Source organism: Dendrobates tinctorius, unplaced genomic scaffold (genome assembly GCF_039654945.1).
Source record: "Dendrobates tinctorius isolate UK_male_01 unplaced genomic scaffold, ASM3965494v1 ptg000165l, whole genome shotgun sequence".
In the NCBI taxonomy this organism is placed as follows: Eukaryota; Metazoa; Chordata; class Amphibia; order Anura; family Dendrobatidae; genus Dendrobates; species Dendrobates tinctorius.
In genome coordinates, this window is record NW_027361832.1 from 6,312,592 (window position 1) to 6,334,389 (window position 21,798).

Consider the following 21,798-nt stretch of genomic DNA (forward strand, 5'->3'; position numbering starts at 1 on the left):
ATGTCTGTAGTAATGGCAGTAATGATGGTGGTAGTGGTAGTAACATGGACACACAATGTCTGTAGTAATAGCAGTAATGATAGTGGTAGTAACATGGACACACAATGTCTGTAGTAATGGCAGTAATGATGGTGGTAGTGGTAGTAACATGGACACACAATGTCTGTAATAATGGCAGTAATGATGGTGGTAGTAGTAGTAACATGGACACACAATGTCTGTAATAATGGCAGTAATGATGGTGGTAGTGGTAGTAACATGGACACACAATGTCTGTAGTAATAGCAGTAATGATGGTGGTAGTAGTAGTAACATGGACACACAATGTCTGTAATAATGGCAGTAATGATGGTGGTAGTGGTAGTAACATGGACACACAATGTCTGTAATAATGGCAGTAATGATGGTGGTAGTAGTAGTAACATGGACACACAATGTCTGTAGTAATGGCAGTAATGATGATGGTAGTGGTAGTAACATGGACACACAATGTCTGTAATAATGGCTGTAATGATGGTGGTAGTGGTAGTAACATGGACCTACAATGTCTGTCGTAATGGCAGTAATGATGATGGTAGTAGTAGTAACATGGACACACAATGTCTGTAGTAATGGCAGTAATGATGGTGGTAGTGGTAGTAACATGGACCTACAGTGTAATATACTTTCTAAACATCTGTAACATTAATATTTCAATGTAGCTGCTCTTTCAATCTCTGGCTGTTGCAATCACATTACTATCGTGCAACCTCGGCAGAAACATGTTCTTCTCTCCAGCAGATGAGGGCATCACACAGATGACTGTCTCCAAGGTCTGCTCCTTCTGCTCCATCCTCCAGATGCCCCCGTGTATCCCACCTCTGGAGCCCTGGCTGCCCTGCGCTCTGTGTGCCCGGGACTGGCCCTGGTGGGGCGGAGGGCGGGTCTTTCCATGCCTGCTGCTGTCTGTTCCCAAAGGGAGCAATCTTCCTTCTTTTTGGTTGCTGGATGTAGACGGCTGTGCAGGCGCGAGGAGCTGGTTTGTTAGCGGAGTCTCCTTCTCCCACAGGACGAGGTAAGCACAGTGTGATCGATGCGCAAAGCGCCGTGCGTCTTCTGGAGTGCGCAAAGGGACCCGGAGCAGAGATGCGCTGGACGCACCGTGTGGACGGGGTGTAACTTGTGCTGCTCCCTGGATGTCCTGAAGAGCTCCAGGCTGTGCCCCACAAAGTCAGATCTGACCCATAATGTTGTGTATTGTCCAAGGAAACTCAGCCTGACACATTACCACTGCAGGAAAGCTGAGTCTGCCATTGGTTCCAGGCTGTTATGTCACATAACTGTTTATTATTTATGTGCTTAGGGTAAAAACAATAATATGTTTAGATTAAACCCTTTAAAATAGCATTTACAGCACAGGCTACTTTACCATTATGTGCTGATAATTATGGTTTTTTTTTGCAATTGAACCAATTACATGAACTGAGGGTGCAGTGCTGGTTATGTCATTCCGACAGCCCCCAAATGGCAAACAGGCGTTCAGACATGTGGGCCCCGTGTGTGACGGGCGCAGCGGTGCGAAAGGAGCTATTAGTCGTCACCCTTCCTGCATTGGGGGATATAATCATGTACATGATGTCTAAAGATGTGAAGGGTTTCTCTATTTTACTTTAGTTGTTCCCTATGTATGCGTTTCTTTTTTTTTTCTTCTTTTTCTTTTCCGCTTTTTTGGAGGGAGGGTTGAACCCACCATCCAATACCATTAGTTATCGTCCGTTTAATTTAGTGCTGATTTTTATCGTCTTTACCAGGTGGGTGTTATTCACATTTATTCACATGGTAATTTTGCAGTGGTCTAAAAGTCACATCCTCAAAGACTATGGCCGGGATCACACATGCGAGAAACACGGCCGAGTCTCACATGTTAATACCCGGCACTCGGGAGCGGAGCGTGCGGCTCCACGTATAGCTATGCGGCCGCACGCTCCGATCCGAGTGCCGGGTATTAACATGCGAGACTCGGCCGTGTTTCTCACATGTGTGGTCCCAGCCTAAGAGTCCCGGGAAGGACCCTTATCTCTGCAACCTTCAAGAAAAAGTATATTCAAAGGAGCAGAGAGAATAAAATAAAAATATAAATGTATGTGAATTGGTGCTGTCCGGTCCGATGAGCGATGCTGGTCTTTTTCCACAGTGCCTCCACTATCCCCACAATTGCGTCCTCATGCCTTAATTGATGTTGATGACTCATCCACAGGCCACATTCACACAGTCAGTGTTTGGTCAGGTTTTTACCTCAGTGTTTGTAACCAGGAGAGGGTGATAAATCCAGAAGTGGTGACGTGTTTCTATTCTACTTTTCCTCTGATTGTTCCTCTCCTGGTTTTGGCTTACACATACTGAGGTAAAATACTGACCGTGTGAATGTGGCCACATGATGCTGCAAATCTCGCGCCTGCGTAGTTGATGCACAGGCCTGCGCAGGCGCACCTTGCTTTACCCTACTAAGGGCAAAACAAGTCCTGTAAAGTTCCGCAGGTCAAAGTGCGTCTGTGCTTCACCTGTGCAGGCGCGAGGTTTGCAGCACTGTGGGGATGATGTAGGATGCGTCATCCACATCAGTTAAGGTAGAGGGATGCTATTGTAGGGACAGAAGAGGCGCCAAACAAAGACCAGCAACGCCCATCGCACCAGATCAGGAGAATTATATAAGGTATTTTCTGAATATGCAGAAGGAGTTGGGGAATCAAATACAGTTTGCCAGATTACTGGACTCCGGTACAAGAGGATTTAAAGGTGGTGGCTTTAGTTTATATTCGGAAAACCTGCTGGCAGGATCCCTTTAAAGATGGCTTCACAAATACCGTACTTGTTTTTCATACTAAGTACAGACTGTGGTTTTCTGTCTGGACCTGAACATCGACAGCCTCACAAGCATATACGAGGAGACCCACAACCAGTCTTACACAACTGTCACTAAATTTTGGCCTACAAACAGCATAGATTCTTAAGCAGATCTCATAGGTCGGATGAGGCTGGTATACCTGCTATGAAAATCCATGTCAGAGCGGTTGTAAAATCCTGATTGAAGGTAGTGTTTTATATTAAAATGAGCTTTTCATGAATTCACCTCTAGCCGGACTCATAAAATGCTCATCTTAAAATTAGGACTTTATAGCACTTTTGCGGTGAATTTTCATAGGAAGTACACCAGCCACATCACGTCCAAGAGATCTATTTAATTTTATTAATCTACGCAGTTTGGATAATGAAATTTGGTGATGGATCTGTTTCACGCAGCTTGTTACTTACCTGTTACTGTTAGATCACATTTTTTTCGGCATTATTTGATTGTAAAAATATCTTAATGGGGTTGTCCGGTCAAAACCGATAAGTCTGCAGTCAGATGCATTTTTTGCATCTTTTTATTTTGTTTTTTTATTTGGTTATTTTTTATGTCAATGAACTGTCCAAATTCTCATGTTCTGTAACTTCCCATCCACTCTAATCCAGTAAACTGTCCCTGTTCATTCTGTTCAGTGCACCGCCTCCCTGCTACCGCTGAGATCTCACACTGCTCCGTACAAACTGTAAATCATGTAAGGCTAGGTTCACACTTGCGTTCAGGAGGGCTGCGGATGGCTGCCTACTTCCTCCTTTCTTCCTCCCTGAAGCTCCGTCTACTTCTGTATGCGTCCTGCGTTTCCCTGCGTACCTATCTTTAACATTGGGTACGCAGGGACATGCGTTGTATGTGGATGCGTCCGCATGCGGTGACTTGGCGTGTGCGGCAACCGCAAGAAAACGCAAAATTTAAAAAAAATGTTTTTAAAAATATGAAAAAATAAACAAAAATAAAAGTTCAAATCACTCCCCTTTCGCCCCATTCCAAATAAAACAATAAAAAAATCACACATACACATATTTGGTATCGCTGCATTCAGAATTGCTCGATCTATCAATAAAGCAAAGGAATAACCCGATTGCTTAACGGCGTAGCGGGAAAAAAAAAATCAAAACGCCAGAATTACGTTTTTTTGGTCGCTGCGACATTGCATTAAAATGCAATAACGGGCAATCAAAAGATCATATCTGCATATAAATGGTATCCTTAAAAACATCAGCTCATCGCTCAAAAAATAAGCCCTCACCCAAACCCAGATCACAAAAAATGGAGACGCTACGGGTATCGGAAAATGGCGCAATTTTTTTTTTAGCAAACTTTGGAATTTTTCTTCACCACTTAGATAAAAAAGAACCTAGACATGCTTGGGGTCTATGAACTCGTAATAGGTAAGTAAATTTTTGGCACTCAACTTGAAAAATAGATGAATTATATTTGCAGTCACGGGTAAACGTTTTGGTCAATACATCTGACCTTCATCAATACACCAACTGCTCCTGAGTTGTCTGTATGAACACAATATAGGAGATACTCATAAGAGCTTGGCTCCCGATAAATAAATGTACAAGGTCCTGAAAGGGTCCTGTTAATAACCAAGGGTCAAAAAGGCTCAAGATGTGAGACTAATATTATATGTAGTAAATGTGTCATTCACCTATAAAAATCATCAGTAGATGGTGCTCAACATAGATTTCATATGAAGATCAATGGGTCTGCGTATTTGTATAATGGTGAGACCATATAAGATCGTATGTAATAGGGACCTCAACAATGGACCAATGGAATGCGGCGATTATCGGTGGTGGATGGTGGTATCCCCTGCCATGAGCGATGAACGCCGCGTTCTGGTCTGGCAGGGGATACCACCATCCACCACCTTTAATATTCTTTAGTAAACCATACTTACAAGCTCACCTAATTCCTGCGAAGTCCTCGATCTCCTGTAATAAAAGTAAAATAATAAACCAACAATATACCATACCTGTCCGTCGTTGTGTCCCACGCCGTAATCCATTTCTGGGGGTGAAATATTTTGCAACCTGGACAGTGCCAAGATGCGACTGCCCCAGCTGAAAACCACTGGTGAATGAGGAGATGCTGGGAGCGGCGCCTCAGTGACTAGTGGTGACGTCACTGAAGCTGCGCTCCCTTACAGCCTGAACTGTGGTGAGCTCTGGACCGTGGGAAAATGCCAGTGAGGAGGACACCGCGGTCACCTCATCACTGGCATTTTCCCACGTCCAGGCTGTGCACATTTGTGTCAGACAGCACACATCCATGCTGTGCACAGTTGTGTCGGAAGGCACACGTCCATGCTGTGCACAGTTGTGTCTGAAGGCACACGTCCATGCTGTGCACAGTTGTGTCGGACAGCAGACGTCCATGCTGCGCACAGGTGTGTCGGACAGCAGACGTCCATGCTGCGCACAGTTGTGTCTGAAGGCACACGTCCATGCTGCGCACAGTTGTGTCGGAAGGCACACGTCCATGCTGCGCACAGTTGTGTCGGACAGCAGACGTCCATGCTGCGCACAGTTGTGTCGGAAGGCACACGTCCATGCTGTGCACAGTTGTGTCGGACAGCAGACGTCCATGCTGCGCACAGTTGTGTCTGAAGGCACACGTCCATGCTGCGCACAGTTGTGTCTGAAGGCACACGTCCATGCTGCGCACAGTTGTGTCGGAAGGCACACGTCCATGCTGCGCACAGTTGTGTCGGACAGCAGACGTCCATGCTGCGCACAGTTGTGTCGGAAGGCACACGTCCATGCTGCGCACAGTTGTGTCGGACAGCAGACGTCCATGCTGCGCACAGTTGTGTCGGAAGGCACACGTCCATGCTGTGCACAGTTGTGTCGGACAGCAGACGTCCATGCTTAGCACAGCTGTGTCGGACAGCAGACGTCCATGCTTAGCACAGCTGTGTCGGACAGCAGACATTTATTTCTTGGCTTGAAAGTAGCCATGAACCTTTATGTAAGACATATAGTTCTTGGGTTTGCTCACATCTGCTTATAAATACGCCAAGTGCAAAGCGATAAAAAACCGCACTACCCTCGCCCCAATGTTAATCAATGATGCAGTGCAGATATCCATATTTTTTCTCCGCTAGATTCAGCATGCTGCGATTTCACTCCGAAATCGGACAGGGCCTGAAAAAAAATCTCGCGCCATATGGACCATCAGTGACATCTGACTTTTATGGATACATTACACATTTCTGTAATAGAGGAAACTGTTAATGCTCCTGTAATGATTAATAGCTGCTGAGTAAAAACGTGGACTGCACATGGATGACAAGTGAGAAAAAAATCGTCCCACTCTCCGGGATGAAAATGGGACCAATTTTTTTTTATACGCAAGTGTGAGTGAACTCTAAAGCCCCCGTCACACATAGCGATCTCGCTAGTGAGATCGTTGCTGAGTCACAAGTTTTGTGACGCAACAGCGAGATCGCGGTGTGTGACACTGACCAGCGACCGCCCCCCCTGCCGGGTATCGCTGATCGCTGTGGAATAGCCAGGACATTTTTTTGATCACTGGTCTCCCGCTGGCCAGCACGCATCGCTGCGTGTGACAGGCGGGAGATCAGCGATCAGCGAGCTGGTAACTAAGGCAAACAGAGGGTTTCTAAGCGGCGCGCAGCGCTTAGAAACCCGATGTGTACCTTAGATACCAGCGCACTGGTGCAGGGAGCAGGTAACCAAGGTACACATCGGGTTTCTAAGTGCCGCTTGCTGCTTAGAAACCCGATGTGTACTTTGGTTACCAGCTCCCTGCACCAGTGCGCTGGTATCTAAGGTACACATCGGGTTTCTAAGCGACGTGCATCGCTTGTTACCCTCCTGTCGCTGGTGCTGATCGCTGGTGAAGCTGTCTGTTTGGCAGCTCACCAGCGATTATGTAGTGACACCCCAGCGATCCTGACAAGGTCATATCGTTGTCGGGATCGCTGGTGCGTCGCTATTTTTGACAGGGCTCTAAGAGTCAGACCTTTCCTTCAGGCCACAAGTGAGTTGACGGGAGTGTGTAGGAGAGGGATGGGAGAAGCTTTGGCTTTTCTCCACCTGAATCCGCCTACAGGAAAAAGTATTTCCATTACTCTTCAGTGTGGTGATCGGGGCTTGTATAGCAGAGGCTGTGCAGAGCTTCTTACATGGGTTCATCATGTCATCTGTGACTTAACTCACTATGAGGATCAGTACGTCCCCCCTTGTCCCACTCATTGTCCGGCATGTCTGAAGGATTTGCCATGTGGACTGCAGGCTAAAGCAGGAAGGAACTCTGGAGCTTTAATTAATTCAGGAATAGATATACAGTGAAGTAATTCATTGCTGGAGGGTGCAATCAGGCTGTGCAAGGATGCAAAGAATTAGGGAATAAAGAATGTATTAAAACTGCAGCATTTTCAAAGATTATATTTACACGCAGCATTTCTTCTGTTTTTTTGGGTTTTTTTGCATGAAAACCAGTGTCAGCAGGGAAACAATGTGTACATTAAGTGTATTTTTGTACGCATTTTTCTGTGCATTTTTGCAGCGTTTTTACTTGCATTTTCCTATTCATTTAAATAGGCGAAAAACGCTGCAAAAATGCTGAAAGAATTGATATGCTTCTGTGGCTCCCCTGAGGGTTCAGTCGCCACAAAGGTACTGCACCTCATCCAGAGGTGTGGTATTCCACTCTCAGGTAAGGAGGGGACACTACCCAGAACCAGACACTTGCATCCAACACCAGACTTCTTCAGACCAGGGAGGGACTAAGGCAGAGGGTGTGGGTGGAGAAAGCAGAAGGTGGAGAACTGAAGGGAGTGAGAGGAGTGATTTAGTTGGAGCTGGGGACTTGAGCAGTGAGGAGCTCGTCCCTGGACCAGCAGACAATAGAAAGAGAGAAAGGAAAGACAGAAGAACAGAAAGATAAGCTTCAGTGGAAGAGTGGAAGAAGGGGTCCTAGGGGCACGGGTAGTGAGGAATCCACCCGTGGGGCCCGTAACCACGCAGACCATAGTTGGGTGGAGGGACCAGGTCGCAGTAGAGGACTGGCCTCAGACTAGTGGAGAAACAAAGGACTCAGCTAGCTAACTGGAGGTTGCAGTATCTGCATGTGCTGCAGCCACATCCAGCAGCTGGATAGGATCAAGAGGACATAGAGCACATCGCCCGACAAGATCCGAGGCTGCTGGCTTGGGACACTGTGTGTGAAGGCGCAGGGCAGGAGAGAAGGGAGCCAGTGCAGTGAGACGGCCAGGAAAGGAACATCTGAATGGGGTTCTGAGACGGTGTACCCCAAATTACTTGAGAGCTGGCTGAACCACCGATCCGAATAACACAGCACCCCAGCTGGGGATTGTAATTGAAAGAACTATGAGTAAAAGTGTGAAGACTGCACTCCACTGTGTTCTCTGACTTATTTACAACGTCACCTGCCTTGCACCACGACTACAACCACCATCATCACATTTATCTTTATAACTGCCCTGGGGCTTAGCCCTACCCGTGGAGAGCTGTAACAACTCTTCTGCATCACCAACAGCCCCAGCGGTCTCTTTTGCAGCGTCGGCTATCACCTTCACTATCACCACGGGTGGTGCCACAAATCATCCCCATCTTTATTCCCTAAAAACATCATCTTCTTTATTTTCACTGCACGCCCAGGGCTACAGATCGGGTCACTGCTGCCGTGACATTCCCTTTAAGAACTGACCGGCCCGGTACCGAGTAACCCCAGCCCTAGGGGGAGCTGCACTTCGGATTTGAAAAAAACGCCTATGAGCTGAAAAAAAAGGAAAAAATCTCATTTACTTTACTGGTATTTTTCGAAGTATATGTTCCTTGTGTTCTAGTGCTGGAAAAAATGCTGCAAAAAAGCCACATGTGAACATACCCTAAGTCTTGTGCTTTACTCCATTGTCTTCTAATATTGACTGCATAATATGTGATGTGGGAGGATTTTGTACAACTTTTTCTTACAGCTGAGATTGTAAGTCGTGGTTTATATTGATGAATCTACTGTATATAGAATGAAACATCTATGAGAAGACCACCCATATACAGATCAGATGTATGAAATATGGTATACTGGCTATCTTCTTTCAGAAGACCACCCATTTTAATACCACTTTACTATATAATTTTAGGTGATTGTCAAAGAGGATTCATTGACAGATAGAACCCATAGGGCTGGAGCAAATTCTCTACAATATGCAGGATTTGATGGCATGGTGGACGTATCGTGATTGTTTTACTTTAACCAAGCCTGACTTGAAGATCTCCCTGTACAGGACTGTCTATTAATGCCTCCTGCGTAAATGGTGCTAGAACTCATCCTGACAACCAGATTCTGGGACTCGGGCCCTCACACATCAACCCCCCATATGCCCACTCATGAATATCTATGTACTCACTTGTGCAAGGTGATTACCAAAAGTGTATTTGTATCATGGTGCAGGGTAGTTGCCGCAGGTGAAGCACTCGTCTTCAGTGTCCCGGCATGTTACATGAAAGTGTGGGTCCTGGCTTGGTGTGGACTTGTACTGTGAGGACATTACGCCCTTGCAGGCCGCATTTAATTGTTGTTGAGGGTTTGCCAGGACCAGATGTTTCAGAGAGAGACACCATCATTCCCAAATAAACTCTTTACTGAACAGTAACTTGATCAGAGTTATACACAAGGGATAGCGGTTACAAAGTCTTTTGGACGTTTCTTTTACAGTATGAAGCATTTTTCACAGTGTCCTTCCTCTGTAGTTTACTCCAGGTCTTTCTATCTCCATTCTTTCTCTCTACTTCACCACAAACCATCTTTAACTCTACAGTCCTGATTTACAAGTCTCCTTTACTTGCTCAGCAGTTCCGCATCCTATTTCTTCCACTACTGGTGCCTTGGAACTCCTGCTTGAGACCCTTAACTAGTCCCAGTCTATCAGTTCAGATAGGTCCGTTACCTTCTGCATTACAAGCTCAAGGTATAGGCGTGCTCTCCTAAGACCCAAATCCAGAAGGCTACTCTGTCTCTTTTGTCACTTTTCCTCAGGATCACACTATTTCTCCTACTTCAGTCTCCTTTCACACAGAATCACTCTTGGATGTAGAACTGCTCACTCTGCACTCCAAAACCTTACTCCTGTCCAAGCAGGAAGGAGTCACTTTTCCTAAGACTAGCTCTTCCAACTTATGGGCTAGTCCCAAGCATTAACTCCTAACTTACCCTGTAGTCAACTACACACATATTATACTATACATTACATTGCTACACATGATACATTATAGAATATTTACACAAGACACAATTCACATAACACTTTACATAATGCAATTGGTGTCTTCAGGGGTAGGAACGCGACCGCAGTGGTCCACCATCCTTACATATTTATACACGCAGTCATCCATTCTTGTATGCACATATTCTCACTCCCCTACATTGACTTGTGCAATTACTTGTGTATACATGTGCTCCCTCATACTCATGGCCATGCAGCCATACATTCACTTTGGGTATTGGAGAAATGTTCGATGGTCAACCTCCTGAAGGACATAAAAAAGGCGCAGTTCTTTAGGGTCTAAGTCTCTCAGAACAGCCCGACTGTAATGTAATATTTGCTTCTACTTATTGTTGTTGTAAACACATATAATGGACCCCTCACCATCTTTGTGCATTTACTCAGCTGAACGCTGTTGACAATGACATACAAGATAAAAATTCTGCATGTGGACACCAAATCTGGTTTGTAGTTTCCAAATGGACACAAATGAGGTAAAGCTGTGTCAAAGTTTTGGCAGCCATTTTTTAAAAGGTATTTATTGGTCTGATTGACCCCTATTGACACTGCCGCTACCTGTGGTGCTGTTTGTAGCATCATCACATTAGCGACACATCAGTGCAGAATTTTCTGACCAAGAGAGCAACAGGTCCTTCAATGTCCTGCACATAAGGAAAGAGACATAGCGAATCAGAAAAGCTATACTACATTTCTAATTACAGGTATTTGCTAAAATTATTATTATTACACCTACTACATATTGGGATAGGATTTTGGAGACGGGAATACCCTCAAATTTGTGAGGTATAGGGACAGTACATCATCGAAATGTAAAAATGAAGCCCCTTAAAGGAGTGTTTCAAAATTAACATTGATTTTAATCCTAAATGTCTACTTATTGTTATAATCTAATCTCTTTTCTAATATATTAAATAAAAAATTACCCCCCGAAATGAAGCATCATAACTGACGTCCATATGAGTGGCTGGGCAAGTCCCAGCTCTACTGCCTATGTGTCAGCTGTCAATTCCCAGATATTCTCAGGCTAAACTCCCTTATCACTGTGCAATATTACTTTCAGTCACAATAACAGTGCGCTCCCTCCTTCAAGCAGAGACATGCCTCAACACTGAAAGTGATGTGTGTTTTGGGGGGTGAGACTGGTCTCTGCTTTTTCTGTTTGCTGGGTTCTCTACTTACAGTGCGCACTGACAATGTGCTCTCTTGCCGGCTCATCACTTCTCATTAGAGCTGGCGAGGAAGCGCACTGTCACTGTGCATTGAAAGTATTGCACAGTGACAAGATCCTACAGGGCATACATCAGCGATGAATGCATAGTAGAGCTGAGATTAGTTTAGCCACTGAAGCGGACATCACTGATGTTGCTTTGTTTCAAGGTAAGGTCAGCGGCTGTGGCAGTGACCACAGCTTCTGGCCCCTGATGACATCTTATTTGAGTCACCTAGCATGCACTGCCATCAGACTGGAAGTAGGCAAAAAAAAATAAAGCTGTTTGATAGAGATGAGATGGTAGGGTAATTTTAAGTATATTAAAAAAGAGATTAGATTATTGCATTAAATAAATGAGCACTTAGGATTAAAGTCAATGTTAGTTTCGGACCAACCTTTCCTTTAAGGTCAAGCCTGTCTTGGTCTTTGATTAAGGTGTATCCAAATGTTAGCGTCATTAAATTACATCCCACACCACGGCTCCAAGTTTATTTTCTAGTTGGAAAATGTACCTTTCCATGACCAGGATTAGTTTTGCGTGTAGAGTATATATTAACCCTGAGGAGCACAGCTGGCATGTCCTCCATGCTTCATACTCGATGCTTTGTTAGAGGGAACCAGTGACTCAGCCAACTCTATAGCCCAACCATGAAGACCTAATGGGAAGTAATCATCGCCTCTGCCTGAAGGAAACCGGACATTATTACATTTTGCATATTAATAGACAACCAGCAAATATCCAGGCCCCTCAGGTACAGAAGGTGCTGACTTGACTCCTTGAAGACAGACATATTTGGACATATGTAGATCTCATTTTTCATTTATGAATCACACAAGGAAAGGAAGAAACCCTATCCAGGTCGCCAAGCCTAATGCAGAAAGCAGCTGATGAGAGGAGGTTGTGCCAGTTTGCCATTTAGGATCAGACGTGGACTTCTTAATACCCCGCAAACGTCAGTCGCACCTTCCTCAGGCTCATAAAAGCTTAATGACTTCAGGCACTGTACGAAAAGTACAGCTTTGTACTTCTGAATTCATTGCAGCGCTGTGTACGTGGAAAAACAATCTTGCCAAAAAAAAATAGGAAAGCTTCCACGGTCAAGGTTAGTTCAAGATAAAGTGTCCAAGTCATAGAGAAATCTTTTTTTAATAGGACCATTAAAATAGACAAACGCTGATCTCTTTATCTGGACGGTAACCTGAGAAGGGTTTTCCTTAGTCGTTACAGAATAAAATATTTCCTATATTTATATCATCTGGAAATCCTGGAAAGCCTCCCCATAAACAGCTTCATGAACTGTAAAATAGAGGAATTTATTATTATTTGTACTATACACGGGTCGGGGCATTGGAGTCTGCTTCACTCTCATCCCAGCTACAGTATATAGATGTCTGGTACAATCTCCTACAGGTAAGGCTACTTTCACACATCCGTTTTTTTAAATCCGGCATGATGCGGCGAAATTTGTGAAAACCGGATCCGGAATTGGATCCGGTTTTTTCACATAGAATGTAATGATCGCCGCATCATGCCAGATGGACATGCGGCACCTCCGGGTTTTGCCGGATACGGCAAACATGCGCCGTCCGGCGTCTGCAAAAAACGTTGGCTGCAACGTTTTTTTGCAGCGCCGGACCGGCTTTTTCAACTGCGCTTGCCCGGGCACTATGAGTTTTAACCCCACAAGTGCCCGGCGCGCATCTCTCTCTCTCTCCCCCTCCCCTTCTCTCTCTCTCTCCATACGCTCCATACCTTTCTTTGGCTGGCTCTGTAGTCCCCCTCTGTCTCTCTGGCTGCTCTCTCGTCCCCTGCTGTCTCTCTGGCTGCTCTCTAGTCCCCCGCTCTCTCTTCGGCTGCCCTCTCGTCCCCCGCTGTCTCTCTGGCTGCTCTCTCGTCCCCCGCTGTCTCTCTGGCTGCTCTCTCATCCCCCGCTGTCTCTTTGGCTGCTCTCTCGTCCCCCGCTGTCTCTCTGGCTGCTCTCTCGCCTCCCGATCTCTCTCCGGCTGGCTCTCTCGACCCCCGGTGCTGCGACTCCTTTAAATGTCCTCCAAGCCGCATCAGGGGCCGCATGTACATCCGGTGTCATCGCTGCAGGCCGGATCCGGCGGCCCGGCTATTCGCCGCAGGCCGCCGGACCCCTGACACCGGATGTGTGAAAGAGGCCTAATGGCTCCAACAGCTGTCATCCCAAAAGTGCCGTGTTGTTTTAGTAACTCCTTCTTCCATTCTCTTTTCTTCAAAGGCAACATTCAGACATTGGATTTCTTCTACCAGATGTAAAGCATTAATGTGTAGGAGGTAATGATTACCCATTTATACATTTAAAGCATTCAGCATTCTGCCAGAACTGTAGGTGTAAGAACTTACTTTCCCTCAGTTGATGGCATGTATTGTGTCAAATTGCCTGCTCTAAACTAATAGTTAACCTCCTTGTTATGCCTATAAGCGGTATAGCAGATAGTAGAGCAGAAGTTGAGAGAAAAAGACAAGTCCCCACCAGGGCCGGTTTTAGGCAAAGTGGGGCCCTAGGCAAAGTTTAAAATGGGGCCCCAAATGCTCACATATTGCACATCACACAGAAGCATTTCGGTTGTATTTTCATGCGCTGAGTTCAGGCCGCTAAATGATCGACAAAATTGAAGAAGTCGTTCAACACTTGTTTCCCGGCCTCTTTCCACCGTCTGAGAAAGAATGATGGGGACAGAACGATCACTAATGGATCACTTAGGCACTAAGGGTGTGTGCACACGTTGCGGTTTTTGCTGTGGATCCGCAGCGGATTTGGTCCTGCGGATCCGCAGCAGTTTCCATGCGGTTTACAGTACCATGTAAACCTATGGAAAACCAAATCCGCCGTGGACATGCTGAGGAAAATTCCGCACAGATTTGCTGCGGTTTATTTCCGCAGCATGTTACTTCTTTTTTGCGGAACCGCAGCTGCAGTGTACATTCCGGGACATACAAATCAATCAATCTCTCATCCACACTGCCAAACCGCACTAGAAGCTGCATCAAATCCGCTGTACACATGCTAGGAATCCGCAGGAAAAATGCATGTGTTTTACCCTGCAGTTTCTGCCAAGAGATATGGATTCTCTGCAGAAAAAGCCGCAGACTAATCCGCAACGTGTGCACACACCCTAACAGATCACCATACAGTATCATGTTATCAGCAGCACATCTACAGTTTACACCCCATAGTCCTCCATATAATATAATCTGCCCCATAGTCCTCCATATAGTATAATACACTCCTCAGTCCTCCATATAGTATAATACACTCCTCATAGCCCTCCATATATTAAAATACACTGCTCAGTCCTCCATATAGTATAATACACTCCTCATAGTGCTCCATATAGTATAATGCACTGCCATAGTCACCCTTGTAGTACAATTCACTTCCCATAGCATAATGCACCCCATAGTTCTTCATATAATGTATTCCCCATAGTCCTCGATACAGTATAATGCAGCCCACATATAGGATAATGCAGCCACCCAATACAGCATAATGCAGCCACCCCAGAGTATAATGCAGCCCCGCCATACAATATAATGCAACCCCCATAGAATATAATGCAGCCACCCCTTAGAGAATAATGCAGCTAACCAAGAGTATAATTCAGCCACTCCTCAGAATATAATGTAACACCCCATAGAATATAATGCAGCCCCACCCCCCATATAGTATAATGCAGCCCCTCCATAGAATATATGCAAACCCCCTCATAGGATATAATGCAGCCCCTCCATAGAATACAATGTAGCCCTCCTCATATAGTATAATGCAGCCCCCATCGAATATAATAAATATAATACACCCCCCATAGAATATAATGTAGCCCCAAATAGAATATAATACAGCCCACCTCCCCATAGAATATAATGTAGCCCCCCATATTATATAACACAGCCTCTCCCTATAGAATATAATGTAAAATGTACCCCCATGGTATATAACACAGCCGCATAGTATATAGCCCAGCACCACATGGTATATAGCCCAGCACCACATGGTATACAGCCCAGCCCACCAGGGTATACAGCACAGCATGGTATATAGCCCACCATGATATAATACAGCCCACCATGGTATACAGGCTGTATTCCATGCTGGGCTGTATACCATAGTGGGCTGTATAATGCAGCCCAGCATGGTATACAGCCCACCATGTTATAATACAGCCCAGCATGGTATATAGCCCCCCCAGAATGGTATAATACAGCCCAGCATGGTATATATCCCCCCAGAATGGAATAATACAACCCAGCATGGTATAATACAGCCCAGCATGGTATATAGCCCCCCAGAATGGTATAATACAGCCCAGCATGGTATATAGCCCCCCAGAATGGAATAATACAGCCCAGCATGGTATAATACAGCCCAGCATGGTATATAGCCCCCCAGAATGGTATAATACAGCCCAATACAGCCCAGCATGGTATAATACAGCCCAGCATTGTATATAGCACCCCAGAATGGAATAATACAGCCCAGTATGGTATAATACAGCCCAGCATGGTATATAGCCCCCCAGCATGATATAATACAACCCAGCATGGTATAATACAGCCCAGCATGGTATATAGCCCCCCCAGAATGGTGTAATACAGGCCAGTATGGTACTGTATAATACAGCCCAGCATGGTATGCCCCCCCCAGAATGGTATAATACAGTCCAGCATGGTATATAGCCCCCCAAAATGGTATAATACAGCCCAGCTCGGTATAATACAGCCCAGCATGGTATATAGCCCCCCAGAATGGTATAATACAGCCCAGCATGGTATATAGCCCCCCCAGAATGGTATAATACATCCCAGCATGGTATAATACAGCCCAGCATGGTATATAGCCCCCCAGAATGGAATAATACAGCCCAGTATGGTATAATACAGCCCAGCATGGTATAATACAGCCAACATGGTATAATAAAGCCCAGCATGGTATATAGCACCCCCCCAGAATGGTGTAATACAGTCCAGCATGGTATATAGCCCCCCCAGAATGGTATAATACAGCCCAGCATGGTATATAGCCCCCCAAAATGGTATAATACAGCCCAGCATGGTATAATACAGTCCAGCATGGTATATAGCCCCCCCAGAATGGTATAATACAGCCCAGCACGGTATAATACAGCCCAGCATGGTATATAGCCCCCCCAGAATGGTATAATACAGCCCAGCACGGTATAATACAGCCCAGCATGGTATATAGCCCCCCAGCATGGTATAATACAACCCAGCATGGTATAATACAGCCCAGCATGGTATATAGCCCCCCCAGAATGGTGTAATACAGGCCAGCATGGTACTGTATAATACAGCCCAGCATGGTATGCCCCCCCCAGAATGGTATAATACAGCCCAGCACAGTATATAGCCCCCCAAAATTGTATAATACAGCCCAGCTCGGTATAATACAGCCCAGCATGGTATATAGCCCCCCAGAATGGTATAATACAGCCCAGCATGGTATATAGCCCCCCCAGAATGGTATAATACATCCCAGCATGATATAATACAGCCCAGCATGGTATATAGCCCCCCAGAATGGAATAATACAGCCCAGTATGGTATAATACAGCCCAGCATGGTATAATACAGCCCAACATGGTATAATAAAGCCCAGCATGGTATATAGCCCCCCCCGAATGGTGTAATACAGCCCAGCATGGTATATAGCCCCCCCAGAATGGTATAATACAGCCCAGCATGGTATATAGCCCCCCAAAATGGTATAATACAGCCCAGCATGGTATAATACAGTCCAGCATGGTATATAGCCCCCCAGAATGGTATAATACAGCCCAGCATGGTATAATACAGCCCAGCATGGTATATAGCCCCCCAGAATGGTATAATACAGCACAGCACGGTATAATACAGCCCAGCATGGTATATAGCCCCCCCAGAATGGTATAATACAGCCCAGCATGGTATAATACAGCCCAGCATGGTATATAGCCCCCCAGAATGGTATAATACAGCCCAGCATGGTATAATACAGCCCAGCATGGTATATAGCCCCCCCAGAATGGTATAATACAGCCCAGCATGGTATAATACAGCCCAGCATGGTATATAGCCCCCCAGAATGGTATAATACAGCACAGCACGGTATAATACAGCCCAGCATGGTATATAGCCCCCCCAGAATAGTATAATACAGCCCAGCATGGTATATAGCCCCCCCAGAATAGTATAATACAGCCCAGCATGGTATATAGCCCCCCAGAATGGAATAATACAGCACAGCACGGTATAATACAGCTCAGCATGGTATATAGCCCCCCCAGAATGGTATAATACAGCCCAGCATGGTATAATACAGCCCAGCATGGTATATAGCCCACCCAGAATGGTATAATACAGCCCAGCACGTTATAATACAGCCCAGCATGGTATATAGCCCCCCCCAGAATGGTATAATACAGCACAGCAGGGTATAATACAACCCAGCATAGTATATAGCCCCCCCAAAATGGTATAATACAGCCCAGCATGGTATAATACAGCCCAGCACGGTATAATACAGCCCATTATAGTATATAGCCCCCCAGAATGGTATAATGCAGCCCAGCACGGTATAATACAGCCCAGCGTGGTATATAGCCCCCCCAGAATGGTATAATACAGCCCAGCATGGTATATACCCCCCAGAATGGTATAATACAGCCCAGCATGGTATATAGCCCACCATGGTATAATACAGGCAAGCATGGTATAATACAGCCCAGCATGGTATATAGCCCCCCCAGAATGGTATAATACAGCACAGCACGATATAATACAGCCCAGCATGGTATATAGCCTCCCAGAATGCTATAATACAGCCCAGCACGGTATAATACAGCCCAGCACGGTATATAGCCCCCCCCGAATGGTATAATACAGCACAGCACGGTATAATACAGCCCAGCATGGTATATAGCCCCCCCAGAATAGTATAATACAGCCCAGCACAGTATAATACAGCCCAGCATGGTATAATACAGCCCAACATGGTATAATACAGCCCAGCATGGTATATAGCCCCCTCCCCCCCAGAATGGTATAATACAGCCCAGCATGGTATATAGCTCCCCCAGAATGCTGTCTGGCACATAGTGGCACATAGTAAGAGCGCAATGACGTCATCGGGCCCCCGCTGTGTCAGAGGCAGAGCGGGGAATGATGGGAGAGGGAGCGTCAGCTGACACTCTCTCCTCCATCACTGCCTCCTTCAGTGCGGCGGCGGGAGTCGGCGCTGGGGGCAGGCGGGGACCCCCTGCCTCACAGGGGCCCCATAGCGGCTGTGTGATGTGCTGCTGGCTGGGGGCCCTTGGAGGAGCAGGGGCCCTAGGTAGCTGCCTGGTCTGCCTGCCCATAACGCCGGCCCTGGTCCCCACTCACTGTCAGTAATCCGTCTTGGCACCTCTGCACCTGTAGGTGGATTACACTTTACAACAGGCAGTGAATAGTAAGTAAAAAAGAAGGAAAACCACTAGTGGTATTTTGGAGAGAAATTTCATAAAAACATAAGTGTTAATCATGGGTACCAGAGTATTTAGCACTGTTGTCTTGTAGCACTGGGGTCCTGAGTTTGAATCTGACCAAATTTTTGACACTCTCCAAAACAATTCAGTCATGGCCAAAAGTGTTGGCACCCTTGAAATTGTTCCAGAAAAATAAGTATTTCTCCCACACGTTTTGTTATACACAGGTTTACTTCTTTTATGTGTTGGTGTATTGGAACAGCAACTAAAAAAAACAGAGGGAAAAAAAGGCAAATTGAACATAATTTCACACTAAATCCCAAAAATGGGCCAGATAAAAGTGTTGGCACCCTCAACTTAATATGTGGCTTCGCACCCCTTTGGAATAAATAACTGCAATCAATCACTTCCTATAACCATCAACAAACATCTTACACCTCTCATCTGGAATTTTGGACCACTCTTCTTTTGCAAACTGCTCCAGGTCTCTCATATTTTGAAGGGCATCTTTTCCCAACGGCAATTTAGAGCTCTCCACAGTTGGCATTTAGATCTGGACTCATTGCTGGCCACTGCAGAACTCTCCAGCACTTTGTTTCCATCCACTTCTGGGTGCTTCTTGAAGTATTTTGGGGTCATTGTCCTGCTGGAAGACAATAAATAAAAATGACCTAGAAAAATCTAAGGGTCCTTGAAAATCACAGACAGCACAAGGATGGCACCAGTCGGGAATCTGTGTGCTGTCCGCGATTGAAAGGGTAGTCCACTACTCAAACAACCCCTTCTGGATCCCTATGTTTCCTCCATATAAACTAATAACAGTACTCACTTCTGGTGCCGACGTCGTTCCAGCGGTGATCAGCGCTGGGTCCACCGAGGAGCATCTCTCGCTTACTCCAGATGTACGTAATACATCCATTGGTGGCATGGAGCGTGAAGTTGGCCCTGGTTGGCAGGATTTTCACTTGAGACCCGGGAGAGCCAGTGCCAACACCACTGAAATGGCGCCGGCATCGGAGGTGAGTATAATTGTTGCTATTTTACAAGGAGGAAACATAGGAATTCAGAAAGGGTTGTCTGAGTAGTGGACAGCCCCTTGGACATTGTAGTAGATAGGGCAAATTTTGCAGTTTTTGTTTTTCATACAAGAAAATCACTGATGAAACACTGATGGTAAAAACTGACCAAACACTGATGACATGCAAAGCATGTATTTCTATGCAGCCTCACGTTCCAGTCAGAGTGCCGGCGGCAGTGCCAGGTTTTCATGCGAGAGACTCCCACAAGAATCGTGCGAGTCTCTCGCAAGTGAGTATGAGCCCTAAGAGAGGTGTTCACACTAGACACGTATGTTCCCAGCAGATCTGAGATCACCTTGTCACTGGCGGCTGGGCATGCATGAATTGGCCAAATTACATGCTAAGCGTCTCTATTGTTTCTTATTACCTAGAGCAGTAATGCTATTCATATTTCATATATTTCATATTTACATGTTTTAACACTACAGAGTGCAATTTTATTTCTTTGTTGTATATGGAGGTGGCTGCACTTAGTTCGCACCTGTACTCACCAGTTTTCTGAATTGGAAGTGCCAGTCAGTTTTTTGCTGTTTGGCTACATAATAACGTAATTTCTATCCACAGTGGCTTGTGATTATGTTTTGTACATTGCTGGAAATAGTATAAGAATACGTATATTTTGTATCTATTTTCAGATATGGGCCTCCAAAGTGTGTGCATTATGCTTCCGCTCCTCTTCCTGGCTTCAGAGGCGGTACAAAAACCACAATCAAGGGGACAAACTGAAGTGGAAATTCAATCTAATATATTAAGTAAGTGATTCCATTGCTATTTTTTATATTTAGACATTTTAGTTAGATTTTCTTTAGAGCAGCCTCATGAAAAAAAGCCTCAGTCAGAAAACAACCTATGTACTTCTACGGGAAAGTGTTGTGAGCATGCTCTGTGATCTGTGCAGAGGTCATTGTGCAGGGAGGAGGAGGAGGTGGTATATGGTCTATTGCTAATGGTGGATCCTGTGTTATCTACACTCACTGGCCACTTTATTAGGTACACCATGCTAGTAAGGGGTTGGACCCCCTTTTGCCTTCAGAACTGCCTCAATTCTTCGTGGCAGAGATTCAACAAGGTGCTGGAAGCATTCCTCAGAGATTTTGGACCATATTGACATGATGGCATCACACAGTTGGCGCAGATTTGTCGGCTGCACATCCCTGATGCAAATCTCCCGTTCCACCACATCCCAAAGATGCTCTATTGGATTGAGATCTGGTGACTGAGGAGGCCATTTGAGTACAGTAAACTCATTGTCATGTTCAAGAAACCAATCTGAGATGATTCGAGCTTTATGACATGGCGCATTATCCTGCTGAAAGTAGCCATCAGATGTTGGGTACATTGTGGTCATAAAGGGATGGACATGGTCAGCAACAATACTCAGGTAGGCTGTGGCGTTGCAACGATGCTCAATTGGTACCAAGGGGCCCAAAGAGTGCCCAGAAAAAATTCCCCACACCATGACACCACCACCACCAGCCTGAACCGTTGATACAAGGCAGGATGCATCCATGCTTTCATGTTGTTTACGCCAAATTCTGACCCTACCATCCGAATGTCGCAGCAGAAATCGAGACTCATCAGACCAGGCAACGTTTTTCCAATCTTCTACTGTCCAATTTCGATGAGCTTGTGCAAATTTTAGCCTCAGTTTCCTGTTCTTAGCTGAGAGGAGTGGTACCCAGTGTGGTCTTCTGCTGCTGTAGCCCATCTGCCTCAAAGTTCGACGCACTGTGCGTTCAGAGATGCTCTTCTGCCTACCTTGGTTGTAACGGGTGGCAATTTGAGTCACTGTTGCCTTTCTATCAGCTCGAACCAGTCTGCCCATTCTCCTCTGACCTCTGGCATCAACATGGCATTT

At 45.6% G+C, this 21,798-nt stretch overlaps 1 protein-coding gene across 3 annotated transcripts in view; it reads left to right on the plus strand.

Annotated features, from left to right (window-relative positions):
- Positions 1-851: 851 nt before the first annotated feature.
- Positions 852-21,798, plus strand: part of MATN2 (matrilin 2) — a 107,456-nt gene continuing 86,509 nt past the window's right edge. Inside the window, exons 1-3 of one of the 3 annotated variants that reach the window (XM_073550437.1) lie at positions 853-1,054; positions 13,617-13,672; positions 20,576-20,692. In XM_073550437.1, the coding sequence (XP_073406538.1) occupies positions 20,578-20,692 (115 nt within the window). In that variant the 5' untranslated portion in view covers positions 853-1,054; positions 13,617-13,672; positions 20,576-20,577. Of the gene's footprint in view, positions 1,055-13,616; positions 13,673-20,575; positions 20,693-21,798 lie in introns of all 3 variants that reach the window. The other 2 variants (XM_073550438.1, XM_073550436.1) reach the window with 2 other exon arrangements.